General features: G+C 43.4%; 1 protein-coding gene across 4 annotated transcripts in view; it reads left to right on the top strand.

Moving 5' to 3' along the window:
* MIS18BP1 (MIS18 binding protein 1) overlaps positions 1–17688 on the top strand; it is an 87626-nt gene that overhangs the window by 3060 nt on the left and 66878 nt on the right. The window contains exons 1-4 of one of the 4 annotated variants that reach the window (XM_073609872.1): positions 478–619; positions 2624–3143; positions 5950–6039; positions 16555–16931. In XM_073609872.1, coding sequence (XP_073465973.1) covers positions 2756–3143; positions 5950–6039; positions 16555–16931 — 855 coding nt within the window. In that variant the 5' untranslated portion in view covers positions 478–619; positions 2624–2755. Of the gene's footprint in view, positions 1–477; positions 620–2623; positions 3144–5949; positions 6040–16554; positions 16932–17688 lie in introns of those variants that run through there. The other 3 variants (XM_073609870.1, XM_073609871.1, XM_073609873.1) reach the window with 3 other exon arrangements.

The following is a 17688-nucleotide window of genomic DNA, read 5'->3' as shown; positions in this document are numbered from 1 at the left end:
GGAGGATCTTGACTGGCCTGCACAGAGTCCTGACCTCAACCTACTAGAACACCTTTAGGATGAATTTGAGTGGAGACTGTGAGCCAGGCCTTCTCATCCAACATCAGTACCTGACCTCACAGATGCGCTTCTGGAAGAATGGTCAAACATTCCCATAGACACACTCCTAAACCTTGTGGACAGCCTTCCCAGAAGAGTTGAAGCTGTTATAGCTGCAAAGGGTGGGCCAACTCAATATTGAACCCTATGGACTAAGACTGGGATGGCATTAAAGTTCATGTGCGTGTAAAGGCAGGCGTCCCAATACTTTTGGTGATATAATGCATATCTGTAGTGTTTACTTATCTCTCTCCAAAGCTCAAAGTGTTGTTTCTCTCTGGTGCTTCGTTCACTTCTGAGAAGTTTTCCCAACCTCCATGAGATTAAAATTTGTGAGGGGAGCTCAGAACGTAGCTTGTCTATTCACAACATAGTTCTTCTGCTGTGTGCCTTTTCTCCAATCAGCTTTCACACAGTGTACCTGCAGTCTCTCCGCCCCCTTCTCTCTGCTGCTGACAGATAAAGAAAGATTTTCTTTAACGCAATCTGCCCATTTAAAAAGAGGAATGCAGATAAACAGGTACAACATATGTAGGAGAATCTTTTTCATCCCTGTGTATCATCTGAGGCTGTTCACTTCTCTGGGTATATGTGATGGTTTACATCCACTTTAAATACAGTTTGTTCTTTGCTCTTCATACGTGGTATCTCCTTTGCTCTTCATACGTGGTATCTCCTTTGCTCTTCATACGTGGTATCTCCTTTGCTCTTCATACGTGGTATCTCCTTTGCTCCTCCTTTGCTCTTCATACGTGGTATCTCCTTTGCCCTTCATACGTGGTATCTCCTTTGCTCTTCATACGTGGTATCTCCTTTGCTCTTCATACGTGGTATCTCCTTTGCTCCTCCTTTGCTCTTCATACGTGGTATCTCCTTTGCCCTTCATACGTGGTATCTCCTTTGCTCTTCATACGTGGTATCTCCTTTGCTCTTCATACGTGGTATCTCCTTTGCTCTTCATACGTGGTATCTCCTTTGCTCTTCATACGTGGTATCTCCTTTGCTCGTCATACGTGGTATCTCCTTTGCTCTTCATACGTGGTATCTCCTTTGCTCTTCATACATTGCATCTCCTTTGCTCTTCATACGTTGCATCTCCTTTGCTCGTCATACGTGGTATCTCCTTTGCTCGTCATACGTGGTATCTCCTTTGCTCGTCATACGTGGTATCTCCTTTGCTCGTCATACGTGGTATCTCCTTTGCTCGTCATACGTGGTATCTCCTTTGCTCTTCATACATTGCATCTCCTTTGCTCTTCATACGTTGCATCTCCTTTGCTCGTCATACGTGGTATCTCCTTTGCTCGTCATACGTGGTATCTCCTTTGCTCGTCATACGTGGTATCTCCTTTGCTCGTCATACGTGGTATCTCCTTTGCTCGTCATACGTGGTATCTCCTTTGCTCGTCATACGTGGTATCTCCTTTGCTCTTCATACGTTGTATATCCTTTGCTCTTCATACGTTGTATCTCCTTTGCTCTTCATACGTGGTATCTCCTTTGCTCTTCATACGTTGTATCTCCTTTGCTCTTCATACGTGGTATCTCCTTTGCTCTTCATACGTGGTATCTCCTTTGCTCTTCATACGTTGTATCTCCTTTGCTCTTCATACGTTGTATCTCCTTTGCTCTTCATACGTTGTATATCCTTTGCTCTTCATACGTGGTATCTCCTTTGCTCGTCATACGTGGTATCTCCTTTGCTCTTCATACGTTGTATATCCTTTGCTCTTCATACGTTGTATCTCCTTTGCTCTTCATACGTTGTATATCCTTTGCTCTTCATACGTGGTATCTCCTTTGCTCTTCATACGTGGTATCTCCTTTGCTCTTCATACGTGGTATCTCCTTTGCTCTTCATACGTGGTATCTCCTTTGCTCTTCATACGTTGTATATCCTTTGCTCTTCATACGTTGTATATCCTTTGCTCTTCATACGTTGTATATCCTTTGCTCTTCATACGTGGTATCTCCTTTGCTCTTCATACGTTGTATATCCTTTGCTCTTCATACGTTGTATCTCCTTTGCTCTTCATACGTGGTATCTCCTTTGCTCTTCATACGTGGTATCTCCTTTGCTCTTCATACGTGGTATCTCCTTTGCTCTTCATACGTTGTATCTCCTTTGCTCTTCATACGTTGTATCTCCTTTGCTCTTCATACGTTGTATCTCCTTTGCTCTTCATACGTTGTATCTCCTTTGCTCTTCATACCTTGTATCTCCTTTGCTCTTCATACCTTGTATCTCCTTTGCTCTTCATACCTTGTATCTCCTTTGCTCTTCATACCTTGTATCTCCTTTGCTCTTCATACCTTGTATCTCCTTTGCTCTTCATACCTTGTATCTCCTTTGCTCTTCATACCTTGTATCTCCTTTGCTCTTCATACCTTGTATCTCCTTTGCTCTTCATACCTTGTATCTCCTTTGCTCTTCATACCTTGTATCTCATTGTTCTGTGTACAATGTCTTGTTCTTTGGTACAGTTTTATTCAGAAAAGTAACCGCTTTATGTTGTCTTCCTAGGAAGAACTGACACTGGCCCTATGATGAGTTACAGAAAGACTTGCAATGACAAAAGACATCGTTGTAAAAGCTTCAGGGAATAATACTGACAAAGGCTTCCGGGAGTACCAGCATTGAGAATCTTATTGGGAAATGAAGGTCCTGAGAATTGTAGAAAAGCCGCACATAAAATCTCTCTCCAGCCTGGATCTTGAGACAAGTTCTGTTCCTCTGGACTCCATCCCTCCAAACACACACACTTCGCTGAGAGAAATAAGGGAACGATGGCAGCAGAGTCTATCCATTCAGAGACCCTCTAGAACAAGCGCTCTAAGCACAACGCTTCAATCAACGTTGATTCCGGGCAGCGTTGGTCCACCAGACTTCTCGGATATTAGCTCTGTTTTCTCCAGATTGGAGAGGCAAAGTACAGAACCTTATGCAGCCAAGGACGCCATGCCTCGGAGGACCAGGAATAGCCCCCTTAAACCTTGGCACCCCAATGGCTTTAAGGGTGTTTTTTTAAATAACCAAGAAAAAGGTGAGATGATCTGTTATGGGACCCTACCAGGTGTCTCTTTAGAGGGGATATCATCCCCAAAGTGTTCCTTTATCATGTCTATAGGTAGTAGACACCCCAAAACATTCGTTGTCAGGGATTCGACAGGTAATTTTTTTTATGTTATTGTTAACGATTATACAGGTGCATCTCATAAAATTAGAGTATCATCAAAAAGTTACCGTATTTATCGGCGTAAAACACACACTTTTTCCCCCTTAAAGTCGCTTGCAAACCATGTGTGCATGTTATATGCCGATATTTGCATTGGGATGCCTCGGAGGGGGGGGGGGGGGGGGGCGCGGTAAGCATGAGCCACCAGGAGGGTCTCCTGTTTACTCAGGGGCCCCTGTTATTTGAAGTCCCGCCTCCTGGACTGGCTCCTATGATAGACTTCACATGTCCCGGTATTGGACCAGTGTTCTGTCTATCATAGGAGCTGGTCCAGGAGGCTGGACTTTGTATTACAGAGGTCACAGAGTAAGCAGGAGATCTCCGCTCTGTGTTATATGACGTGAGGCTGCAGAAAAAGCACCTACCACGTGACCACACACACCTCTACACCTACATGTGTATACAGCTGCAGGCTGCAATTGTGAGGCTGCATTGATGGGCAATGGTGAGGCTGCAGATGGGCACTGATCAGGCTGCAATTTCGAGGCTGCATTGATGGGCACTGATCAGGCTGCATTGATGGGCACTGATGAGGCTGCAGATGGGCACTGACCCTTATTTTGCTTCGAAGTTCATTATTTAATTTTTTTTTTTTTTTCCTGAAACTTCCCTCTTAAAATTAAGCGTGTTTCTAAGCCGATAAATATGGTAATTCAATTCAAAAAGTGAAACTTATATATATTATATAGATTCATTACACACAGAGTGATGTATTTCAAGCATTTCTTTCTTTTAATTTTGATGATTATGGCTTACAGCTAGTGAAAACACAAAATTCAGTATCTCAGAAAATTAGAATATTACATAAGACCAATTAAAAAAAGGATTTTTAATACAGAAATGTTGGCTTACAGAAAAGTATGTCCATGTACAGTATAGTATACACTCAATACTTGGGCGGAGCTCCTTTTGCATGAATTACTGCATCAATGCAACGTGGCATGGAGGTAATCAGCCTGCGGCACCGCTGAGGTATTATGGAAGCCCGGGTTGCTTTGGTAGCGGCCTTCAGCTCATCTGCATTGTTGGGTCTGGTGTCTCTCATCTTCCTATTGAGTACCCGTCATATGCAGCCTACCTGTGCCCAGCAGCCTCACCAGTGCCCATCATATGCAGCCTCACCAGTGCCCATCATATGCAGCTTGCCTGTGCCCAGCAGCCTAACCAGTGTCAATCATATGCATCCTACCAGTGCCCAGCAGTTTAACCAGTGCCAATCATATGCAGCCTGCCTGTGCCCAGATCAGCGGCGATCTCCGTGTGTCACGCAGTTGGATTCGAATTCCCCTGGGTTGCAGTAACAATGTCCCTCCTCCTGTGATCACATCACACTGATTCAATGTCCCGGCATTTGATCAGTGTGCTGTTTGTCACAGGAGGCGGGACATTGTTACTACGACCTGGGCTATTCAGCTCTGCGACACGCAGAGATCGCGAGGAAAAGGGAGGGGAGGAGGAGGGAGTGGAGGATAGGGCGACATTGATGACACCCCCGCAATGGGCGGCACACGGGGCAGACCACGCTCCCTTTCGGTTTCGGCTGTTTTTTTCTTTTGGCCAAATGAAAAAACAGTTTTCTGCCTATAATTTTCGGTGGGCGAAATTTTGGTGCAGCTCTATTTTTTGGCTGAACTAGTGGGTTTGAAGAGGCGTTTTTCAGCTGTATGTGTATAGATAGATATATTAGATAGATATATTAGATATATTAGATAGATATATTAGATATGATAGATAGATATATTAGATATGATAGATAGATATATTAGATATGATAGATAGATATATTAGATAGATATATTAGATATATTAGATAGATATATTAGATATGATAGATAGATATATTAGATATGATAGATAGATATATTAGATAGATATATTAGATATGATAGATAGATATATTAGATATGATAGATAGATATATTAGATAGATATATTAGATAAATATCTGAAAAACGCCTCTTCAAACCCACTAGTTCAGCCAAAAAGTATTTAGGGCTGGGAGATTTTCTTTAAAAAAAAAAAAAAAAATCTTCGATTCTCTTAAAAAAAAACTCACGATTCGAATCGAGTTTTTTTTTCTTTGGAAACCGCGCCGGTCCTGAGGCGCTGCGGCATGAGCTTTTAGGCGAGGCCGCGGCTTTGGCCTAGTTTTCGGCGTCCGGCCTCACGGATTAGGCCGAAGCCGCGGCCTCACCTAAAAACTCATGCCCGCAGCGCCTCAGGACCGGCGCGGTGAAAAAAAACAATTTGCTTAAATTTTGAATCAATTTGACCTCTCAACTCGATTCAAGATATAAATCGTTTTTTTCCCCAGCCTATATATATATATATATATATATATATATATATATATATATATATATATATATATATATATACAGTACAGTGGTGTTAACTGAGCTGATTGTAAACAACGCAAATTTCCTTGCCTTCCAATGGGACCGTGCTGAGCAAGACGGCCCAGCACAGTCCTACCGTCCCTGGTGTGAATGGTCCCTAATGCTCAAGAAAGAATTGTAAACAGTAGGACTCCTTTGGGATCAGCATTGCGCAGAATATCTTTTATTTGTTAAACTTGTCAATCATAACCACAACAATATGGGGTTATCTACAGGTGTACCTATTTCAAAGCTTCTTAATTTCATGCCACTGCCAAGAAGCGCCATCTCTAATGCCCCCAATGGAGCCAGTGAACAAGAAACCAGTAAGTGATTTATGAAGGTGCAGACCTTCCAACACAGACTGCTTCTGTGTGCTAATATCATCATTCCTCTCCATAATCTATTGCTTCTGTGTTTTGCACAAAAGCTTCCTTCCCTTCACATACTTATTGGTAGATTGTACCCTTCTTTTACCTAGCGCACTCATGTTTGAAGTGGACCTGTCCTTCTGTAATGCTGTTTGATAACACCACCTTTCTTGAACCCTAATGGTTTGTCTTTCTGCTTCATCTGCATGCTCTGTAGTAACCACAGTAAATCTGCATGAACATGGATGGACTTGCTTGAGTGTGATGTTATTATGTATGATGTGGCAGCTGCAGGTGTTTAAAGAACAATATTACAGTAAACCTAATGGTGTAATGAAGTGGGTGGGCATGTAGGGGAGAAGTGCAGGGGTGGGCAAATTCCAGGAGCCAAGTGTGTGTGTGTGTGTGTGTGTGAAACACACTTAGATCGTTTCCCTTGCCAGGTACTAGTGTGAACTTGGCTTAAAAGATGATGTTGCATCGAGTAAATTGATGCTAAGCATGTTAAAATGGTAGTAAACCTCATCATTTAACCACTTTAAGACCGGGCCTTTTTCTGACATTTGTTGCTTACAAGTTAAAATCTGTATTTTTTGCTAGATAAATACTTCGAACCCCCGAAACAAAATATATATATATTCATATATTCGAGTACAAGCCGTCCCAAGTATAAGCCAAGGCACCTAATGTACCACAAAAAACTGTGAAAACTTATTGACCCGAGTATAAGCCGGGGGTGAGAAATGCAGCAGCTACTGTAAGTGGAAAAGAGGGTCAACAATGCCCATCTGCAGCTGCATGCCTCCCTGTGTCCATTGCATGCCTCCCTGTGTCCATTGCATGCCTCCCTGTGTCCATTGCATGCCTCCCTGTGTCCAGTGCATGCCTCCCTGTGTCCAGTGCATGCCTCCCTGTGTCCAGTGCATGCCTCCCTGTGCAGATCTGCAACCTCTCTGTGTCCTCCATTGCAGCCTTCCTGTGCCGATCTGCATACCTGATCAGCGTGTCATGCAGTCAGACGGCAGCCATTCCAGTGTACAAAAGCCGCGCCGCCTCCTCGTCTGTGATAGGCGGAACACTCAGTTTCCCAGCAGTCAGTGTTCAGCCTATCACGGACATCCTCTCATCCTTGTCCATGGGATGAGGATGAGAGGACGTCCGTGATAGGCGGAACACTGACTCACTGCTGGGAAACTGAGTGTTCCGCCTATCACAGACGAGGACATGGAGGAGGCGTGGCTTTTGTACACTGGAATGGCCGTCGTCTGACTGCATGACATGCTGATCAGGTAGGCAGACGGCAGTGACTTGAGTATAAGCCGAGGGGGGCACTTTCAGCACAAAAAATGTGCTGAAAAACTCTGCTTATACCTGAGTATATACCCCCAAACAAAAAAAACAAACAAAAAAAATTATATATATATGTGTATATGTATATATGTGTGTGTGTGTGTGTGTGTGTGTGTGTGTGTGTATATATATATATATATATATATATATATATATATATATATATATATATAATTTGGGGAGGGAAGGTATTCAGACCCTCTTAAATTTTTCACTATTTGTGTAAAATCATTTTAAGTTCATTTTTTTCCTCATTAATGTACACACAGCACCCCATATTGACAGAAAACACAGAATTGTTGACATTTTTGCAGATTTATTAAAAAAGAAAAACTGAAATATCACATGGTCCTAAGTATTCAGACCCTTTGCTGTGACACTCATATATTTAACTCAGGTGCTGTCCATTTCTTCTTAATTCTAAGCGGTATGTGTGGAGAAAACCAGGCACTGCTCATCACCTGTCCAATACAGTCCAAACAGTGAAACATGGTGGTGGCAGCATCATGCTGTGGGGGTGTTTTTCAGCTGCAGGGACAGGACGACTGGTTGCAATTGAGGGAAAGATGAATGCGGCCAAGTACAGGGATATCCTGGATGAAAACCTTCTCCAGAGTATTCAGGACCTCAGACTGGGCCGAAGGTTTACCTTCCAACAAGACAATGACCCTAAGCACACAGCAAAAATAATGAAGGAGTGGCTTCACAACAACTCCGTGAATGTTCTTAAATGGCCCAGCCAGAGCCCTGACTTAAACCCAATTGAGCATCTCTGGAGAGACCTAAAAATGGCCGTCCACCAACGTTTACCATCCAACCTGACAGAACTGGAGAGTATCTGCAAGGAGGGAATGGCAGAGGATCCCCAAATCCAGGTGTGAAAAAACTTGTTGCACCTTTCCCAAAAAGACTCATGGCTGTATTAGATCAAAAGGGGCTTCTACTAAATACTGAGCAAAGGGTCTGAATACTTAGGACCATGTGATATTTCAGTTTTTCTTTTTTAATAAATCTGCAAAAATGTCAACAATTCTGTGTTTTTCTGTCTGTCAATATGGGGTGCTGTGTGTACATTAACCACTTGCCGACTGCTTCACACAGATATACTGCGGCAGAATGGCACGGGCAGGCAAAGTAACGTATAGGTACGTCACTTGCCTCCCGCGGGCGGGGGGTCCAATCGGACCCCCCCCCCCCTCCCCCCCGTGCCCGAGGCGGTCGGCTTCTGTCCCGGAGCGATCAGAAGTGAGGGGGAGGCCATCCATTCGTGGCCACCCCCTCGCGATCACTCCCAGCCAATGAGATTCTTCCTCTGCTGCTGTATAGTAAACAGCGGCAGAGGAAGTGATGTCATCGCTCCTCGGCTCGGTATTTTCCATTCCGGTGCCGAGTAGAGAAGACATCGATGTGAGTGCACAAACACTACACACACAGTAAAACACACCAGATACACTTTACACCCCCCATCATCCCCTGATCACGCCCCAACCCAATCCCCCCCCCGTCACACTGACACCAAGCAGTTTTTTTTTTTCTGATTACTGCATTGGTGTCAGTTTGTGACAGTGTGGTAGGGCAGTTAGGGTTAGCCCCCTTTAGGTCTAGGATACCCCCCTAACCCCCCCTAATAAAGTTTTAACCCCTTGATCACCCCCCGTCGCTAGTGTCACTAAGCAATCGTTTTTCTGATCGCTGTATTGGTGACGCTGGTTAGGGAGGTAAATATATAGGTTCGCCGTCAGCGTTTTATAGCGACAGGGACCCCCATATACTACCTAATAAAGGTTTTAACCCCTTGATGGCCCCCTAGTTAACCCTTTCACCACTGATCACCGTATAACTGTTAAGGGTGACGCTGGTTAGTTCGTCTTTTTTTTATAGTGTCAGGGCACCCGCCGTTTATTACCGAATAAAGGTTTAGCCCCCTGATCACCCGGCGGTGATATGCGTCGCCCCAGGCAGCGTCAGGTTAGCGCCAGTACCGCTAACACCCACGCACGCAGCATACGCCTCCCTTAGTGGTATAGTATCTGAACGGATCAATATCTGATCCGATCAGATCTATACTAGCGTCCCCAGCAGTTAAGGGTTCCCAAAAACGCAGTGTTAGCGGGATCAGCCCAGATACCTGCTAGCACCTGCATTTTGCCCCTCCGCCCGGCCCAGCCCAGCCCACCCAAGTGCAGTATCGATCGATCACTGTCACTTACAAAGCACTAAACGCATAACTGCAGCGTTCGCAGAGTCAGGCCTGATCCCTGCGATCGCTAACCGTTTTTTTGGTAGCTTTTTGGTGAACTGGCAAGCACCAGCGGCGTAGTACACCCCGGTCGTAGTCAAACCAGCACTGCAGTAACACTTGGTGACGTGGCGAGTCCCATAAGTGCAGTTCAAGCTGGTGAGGTGGCAAGCTCAAGTAGTGTCCCGCTGTCACCAAGAAGAAGACAAACACAGGCCCGTCGTGCCCATAGTGCCCTTCCTGCTGCATTCGCCAATCCTAATTGGGAACCCACCACTTCTGCAGCGCCCGTACTTCCCCCATTCACATCCCCAACCAAATGCAGTCGGCTGCATGAGAGGCATTTTCTTTATGTCCTCCCGAGTACCCCTACCCAGCGAACCCCCAAAAAAGATGTATCTGCAGCAATTCTCTCTATTGTTCTGCTCTTTTTTACTGTATTCTATTCTGCAATGTTTTATTGTTATTATGTTTTATCATGTTTGCTTTTCAGGTATGCAATTTTTTATACTTTACTGTTTACTGTGCTTTATTGATAACCATTTTTTTGTCTCCAGGTACGCCATTCAGCTGCAGCGCAAATTTATTTATCTTGACAGCAAAAGCGTTTGCTCCCACGATATATAAAGCCGTGACTCCAGCAGAGGTGATATATGCCGAAGCATGGGGGCAGCAGGGACGGAGGAGCGATTTGCTCCTACCTTTTGGGGCGGATGCCCCCATGCTTCGGCATATATAAATGGTGCATGTATGCCCATCATTAGAAGTGGGTGGATGAAGGGAGGTATTCTAATGGTGGGCATACCCACCGATCAATCTCTTTTTTTTCGCTCAGCCCACAGGCTGCATGAAAAAAAAAGATTACAATATATGCCCAACAAGGACCAGCAACGTACTGGTATGTTGCTGGACTTTGAGTGGTTATACCAGAATGATGCCTGCAGGTTTAGGTATCATCTTGGTATCATACTTTTCAGCCAGCGGTCGGCTTTCATGTAAAAGCAATCCTAGCAGCTAATTAGCCTCTAGACTGCTTTTACAAGCCGTGGGAGGGAATGCCCCCCCCACCGTCTTCCGTGTTTTTCTCTGGCTCTCCTGTCCCAACAGGGAACCTGAGAATGCAGCCGGTGATTCAGCCAGCTGACCATAGAGCTGATCAGAGACCAGAGTGGCTCCAAACATCTCTATGGCCTAAGAAACTGGAAGCTACAAGCATTTCATGAGATTTCGCCGGATGTAAATAGCGCCATTGAGAAATTGGGAAAGCATTTTATCACACCGATCTTGGTGTGGTCAGATGCTTTGAGGGCAGAGGAGAGATCTAGGGTCTAATAGACCCCAATTTTGTCAAAAAGAGTACCTGTCACTACCTAATGCTATCATAGGGGATATTTACATTCCTTGAGATAACAATAAAAATGATAAAAATAAAAAAAATGAAAGGAACAGTTTAAAAATAAGATAAAAAAGCAAAAAAATAATAAAGAAAAAAAAAAAAAAAAAAAGCACCCCTGTCCCCCCCTGCTCTCGCGCAAAGGCGAACACAAGCGTCTGTCTGGCGTCAAATGTAAACAGCAATTGCACCATGCATGTGAGGTATCACCGCGAAGGTCAGATCGAGGGCAGTAATTTTAGCAGTAGACCTCCTCTGTAAATCTAAAGTGGTAACCTGTAAAGGCTTTTAAAGGCTTTTAAAAATGTATTTATTTTGTTGCCACTGCACGTTTGGGCGCAATTTTAAAGCATGTCATGTTTGGTATCCATGTACTCGGCCTAAGATCATCTTTTTTATTTCATCAAACATTTGGCAATATAGTGTGTTTTAGTGCATTAAAATTTTAAAAAGTGTGTTTTTTCCCAAAAAAATGCGTTTGAAAAATTGCTGCGCAAATACTGTGTGAAAAAAAAAAAATGAAACACCCACCATTTTAATCTGTAGGGCATTTGCTTTAAAATAATATATAATGTTTGGGGGTTCAAAGTAATTTTCTTACAAAAAAATAATTTTTTTCATGTAAACAAAAAGTGTCAGAAAGGGCTTTGTCTTCAAGTGGTTTGAAGAGTGGGTGATGTGTGACATAAGCTTCTAAATGTTGTGCATAAAATGCCAGGACAGTTCAAAACCCCCCAAATGACCCCATTTTGGAAAGTAGACACCCCAAGCTATTTGCTGAGAGGCATGTCGAGTCTATGGAATATTTTATATTGTGACACAAGTTGCGGGAAAGAGACAAATTTTTATTTTTTTTTATTGCACAAAGTTGTCACTAAATGATATATTGCTCAAACATGCCATGGGAATATGTGAAATTACACCCCAAAATACATTCTGTTGCTTCTCCTGAGTACGGGGATACCACATGTGTGAGACTTTTTGGGAGCCTAGCCGCGTACGGGACCCCGAAAACCAAGCACCGCCTTCAGGCTTTCTAAGGGCGTAAATTTTTGATTTCACTCTTCACTGCCTATCACAGTTTTGGAGACCATGGAATGCCCAGGTGGCACAAAACCCCCCCCAAATGACCCCATTTTGGAAAGTAGACACCCCAAGCTACTTGCTGAGAGGCATGGTGAGTATTTTGCAGACCTCACTTTTTTTTCTTGTCTTTCTTAATTTTCAAAAACAAATGAGAGCAGCAAAATACTCACCATGCCTCTCGGCAAGTAGCTTGGGGTGTCTACTTTCCAAAATGGGGTCATTTGGGGGGGGTGTGCCATCTTGGCATTTTATGGCCTTCAAAACTGTGATTTGAAGGCCATAAAATGGCTCAGCTAGGCTCCCAAAAAGTCCCACACATGTGGTATCCCCATACTCAGGAGAAGCAGCTAAATGTATTTTGGGGTGTAATTCCACATATGCCCATGGCCTGTGTGAGCAATATATCATTTAGTGACAACTTTGTGCAAAAAAAAAAAAAAACTTGTCACTTTCCCGCAACTTGTCAAAATATAAAATATTCCATGGACTCACCATGCCTCTCAGCAAATAGCTTGGGGTGTCTACTTTCCAAAATGGGGTCATTTGGGGGGGTTTTATGCCATCTGGGCATTCCGTGGCCTTCAAAACTGTGATGGGTAGTGAAGAGTGAAATCAAAAATTTACACCCTTAGAAATCCTGAAGGCGGTGCTTGGTTTTCGGGGCCCCGTACGCGGCTAGGCTCCTAAAAAGTCCCACACATGTGGTATCCCCGTACTCAGGAGAAGCAGCAGAATGTATTTTGGGGTGCAATTCTACATATGCCCATGGCCTGTGTGAGCAATATATCATTTAGTGACAACTTTTTGTGAATTTATTTATTTATTTTTTGTCATTATTCAATCACTTGGGACAAAAAAAAAAAAAAAAAATGAAAGGGCTCAACATGCCTCTCAGCAATTTCCTTGGGGTGTCTACTTTCCAAAATGGGGTCATTTGGGGGGGTTTTGTACTGCCCTGCCATTTTAGCACCTCAAAAAATGACATAGGCAGTCATAAACTAAAAGCTGTGTAAATTACAGAAAATGTACCCTAGTTTGTAGACGCTATAACTTTTGCGCAAACCAATAAATATATGCTTATTGACATTTTTTTTACCAAAGACATGTGGCCGAATACATTTTGGCCTAAATGTATGACTAAAATTGAGTTTATTGGATTTTTTTTATAACAAAAAGTAGAAAATCACATTTTTTTTTCAAAATTTTCGGTCTTTTTCCGTTTATAGCACAAAAAATAAAAACGGCAGAGGTGATCAAATACCATCAAAAGAAAGCTCTATTTGTGGGAAGAAAAGGACGCAAATTTTGTTTGGGTACAGCATTGCATGACCGCGCAATTAGCAGTTAAAGCGTCGCAGTGCCAAATTGTAAAAAGTGCTCTGGTCAGGAAGGGGGTAAATCCCTCCCGGGGCTGAAGTGGTTAATGAGTAAAAAAATGAACCTATGAAAATATGTAATATATATATTTTATTTATTTTTAGCAGACAGCATAAAATGGCGTTCATTGCAATATTTTATGTCGCACTGTATTTGCGCAGCGGTCTTTCACACACAATTTTTTATTAAAAAAAAATACACTTTAACTTCAAAAAACCAAAACAGTAAAGTTAGCACAATTTTTTTGTATAATGTGAAAGATGATGTTACGCCAAGTAAATAGATACCGAACATTTCCTGCTTTAAAATTGCACATGTTCGTGGAATGGCGACAAGCTACGATACTTAAAAATAGACGACACTTTAAAATTTTTACAGAGTACCAGTTTGGAGTTACAGAGGAGGTCTTGCATTAGAATTATTGCTCTCGCTGTAACGATTGCGGTGATACCTCACATTTTGTTTGAAGACTGCTTACGTATGCGGGCGCAACTCATGTATGCATTCAAGCTCGAAGGGATGGGGCGCTTTACATTTGTATTTTTTTTATTTTTACACTGTCCCTTTTTTAATTATTTATTTTTTGATCACTTTTATTCCTATTACAAGAAATGTAAACATCCCTTGTAATAGAAATAAGCATGACAGGTTCTCTTTTTATTATGAGATCTGGGGTCAAAAAGACCCTAGATCTCTCATTTACTTTTTAGTAGAATAAAAAAATGTAATTTTGACTTTAAGAAAAAAAAAAAATCCCTTTAAGGATGAGAGTCGGCAGTGATGTCAGACGTCGCTCCGGTCCTCCAAAGAGCATAGAGCCCAGTGGGGGCCATCTTGCCATCACTCGGTTTCTTGCCCAGCCACCGATCGGACTGGATTGCTTCCAGGTTTACCTAAGGCTCTGATGTTGTTGCATTGAGTAAATTGATGCTAAGCACGTTAAAGCGGTAGTAAACTGCATCATTTGACCTTTTGGCGCCAAGTGCATGCAAATATGCAGCCTCTCGGCAATCAGACCTTGTCGGTGAGCAGCCGCATATTTGCATGTAATAGCGCCAACAGTGCTGTTCCGAGAGCGTGCACATTGGCACGGTGACCGGCGGCTCATGGAAAACTCCCGATCGCTACTTGCGATTGGGAGTTTTCCGATCATATGACAGCAAGCCATGGCGGTCACATGGTTATAAGTCCTGCCCGCCTCCCGGCATAGAAAACACCATAAAAGGCCAGTGGCAGCAGGCGCCAATGGGTTAAAGGAAAAAAAAAAAATTCCCTGCAAGGCAATGGCATAATGTGCAAGTATGTGAAATACTCACCTTAGAATGAAGCCCTTCTGCGGTGCACTGTCACCGCTGACGCTGCTTTCCCCTGGTCTTCCTTCCGGGTTCATAGGCTCCGGCTGTATGAGTGACCAGGGCCGCGATGACGTCACTCTTGAGCATGCATGCGGGAGCCCTCTGCTGTGGCACGGCGCTCTGAAGGTCTGGCGCGGTATACTGGTCCTTCAGAGAGCATGCATCTGTGACGTCACTGGCTGCATCCAGGGTGAATATCTCCTAAAACGGCACAAGTTTGGAGATTTTCACTGTACCTACAGGTAGGCCTTATTATAGGCTTACCTGTAGATACAAGTTAAAAAATGTCTTTACTACCACAAAATTGTATGTGCCCAAGCCAGGGCAAAACATTCTGACCCTACAATTATTTTTTTCACTCTGACATTTGCGGTGACACTTCACGTGTGGATCAAGCACAGCCTACATACACATATATGTATTCGGAGAGCGGACGGGGCTTATTTCTTTTTTCTTCTTTTTTCTTTTTCTGCTATTTTCTTCTATTTTTTTCTTTTTCATTAATTTTTTTGCTATCACAAAGGGGCCAACAGGCCTCTTATGTTCCTGGGTGGGTGACAGGCGTTACCTTTTCTGTACTCTGAAAATGATCACTTTTACATGATGGCCGTTTGCTGGCAAACAAAAAAAAAAAAAAAAAACAATAGTAAGTTTATAGCTGCGGCTGAACCTCTTGAATGCCAGGGTGGCTTCTAAAGGGATTAAAGTAGAACTCTTACCAAATATACTGTGATAATTTAGGTGAGCCTCTTAAACCACTTGCCGCCCACCGTAGGAGCAGTGCGGCTCTTGTTCTGGGACGTCGTCATATGATGTCGCCCAGTTTGGCAGCGATCGTGGCTGTGGCTTTTTACCCATATGATCAGCCGTGTCCAATCAAAGCTGATCACATGCAAACAAGGACGTGCCGTTTATCGCTCTCCTCTCCTCACATTGACAGAGTGCGAGGTGAGGAGAGCCAATCGGTGGCATCTCCTCACAGGGAAGACATGTAAAGGTAATCGGTGCAGTGCACTGATTACAATGTATCCCCAACAGTGCCCATTGGTGACACCAGTCTGTGCCTTTCAGTTATGCCTTTCAGTGCCCATCAGTGCTGCATATTAATGCCACCCCATCAGTGCCCTTCAGTGCTCATCAGTGCAGCCTATCGGTGCCCATCAGTGAAGGAGAAAAATTACATATTTACAAAATTTTCTGACAGAAAACAAAACTTTTTTTTTTTTTTTTTGCAAAAAAACCCCCCAGCGGTGATTAAATACCAACAAAAGAAAGCTCTATTTGTGTGAAGAAAATTATAAAAATGTCATTTGTGTACAGTGTTGTATGACCGCACATTTGTCATTCAAAGTGTGACGGCGCTGAAAATTGGACTGGGCAGGAAGGGGGTGAAGGTGCCCGGTATTGAAGTGGTTAAACTGCATTCTACTTTATGAATTCCTGTCCCAAAACGCTTTCTTCTCGAAACATGATAAATATTCGGATTCCTAGCAGTGCCTGCCAATACCTTCAAACTGTGGTTTCAATGCTTCTAGGTGGCTTGAAGAAGATTGTCCTTTTTTGTACACACCTCTGGTTGCCTGCTTGTTAGCAGTTTAGCAGACTTTACCAGGTGACAGGTATGCTTTAGGATTATTTTTCTTTTTTTTTTTTTTTTCTGTGTTTTTTAGATCTAGGTCGGAAGCAAATGCAGAATTTACAGGACAAGTTGTCTGCTGTTGATGACTCCTTGAGCACCAGTAGTTTGAGGACTTTTGAGGAGAATGTTGGTGATGTAGAGGATGAAATACCCCAAGAAAGCCAAAGAATTGCTGCTAAAGCCACCAGTCCAAAGTTGGCCAAGCAGAGGCTTCCCGGAGCAGACCAGGCAAGGAAAACATCAGATCCTCAGCCTGAAAAAAGGAGAACCACCTATGATCCTCTTGATGATCTCTATGAACTTTCGCTTACTTCACCGAAAATACACATCCCCCGAAAAGAGAGAGCTCCTGAAGTAACCTTGAAAAAAGATAACCACTCAAAGCAGGATAACCATTCGAAACAAGAGGTACGGACTTTCTAGTATATAATTACTGCTGTGTGACTTTACATATTATCATGTTCACTATCGGTGCATCATCTGATATGTAGAATTGTGCTTGCCCTGCATGTTGCCACATTTCCGTTTAAAGTATTACTAAACCCAGAACCTGCATTCACTAAATCTGGTCTCTTACAGTACACAGTAGAGGTCGACTGATATGGGTTTTTCTCTGGCCGATGCCGATATTTAGAAATCGCAGTGGCCGATGGCCGATATGTGATGCCGATTTTTTTTTTGGGCCGATATATAAGGCCGATTTTTTTTTTTTTTTTCTTTTTTTTTTTTTTTCCTTCATCTCATAAAATTTAACAGTTAGACCCCTTTCACACTGGGGCGTTTTTCAGGCGCTTTTGGGCTAAAAATAGCACCTGTAAAGTGCCTGTAAAACGGCTCCCCTGCAGTCTGTGTGAAAGCCCGAGTGCTTTCACACTGAGGCGATGCGCTGGCAGGATGTTAAAAAAAAGCCCTGCCAGCAGCATCTTTGGAGTGGTGCATACCGCTATTCCACCACTGCTGCCCATTGAAATGAATGCGCACCGCTGCCAAAGCACCTGCAAAGCGTTTCGGCAGCGGCGCTTCAGGGGCGCATTTAACCCCTTCCTCAGCCACTAGCTGGGTTATAAGCTCCCCACTAGCAGCCGAATAGCGCCGCTAAAATGACGGTAAAGCGCCGCTAAAACTAGCAGCATTTTACCGTCAACGCATGCCCGCTGCAGTGTGA

Source organism: Aquarana catesbeiana, linkage group LG13 (genome assembly GCF_042186555.1).
Source record: "Aquarana catesbeiana isolate 2022-GZ linkage group LG13, ASM4218655v1, whole genome shotgun sequence".
NCBI classification, from domain to species: Eukaryota; Metazoa; Chordata; class Amphibia; order Anura; family Ranidae; genus Aquarana; species Aquarana catesbeiana.
Note: the sequence above shows the minus strand (reverse complement) of the source record. Positions and strands in the feature narration are given on the sequence as shown.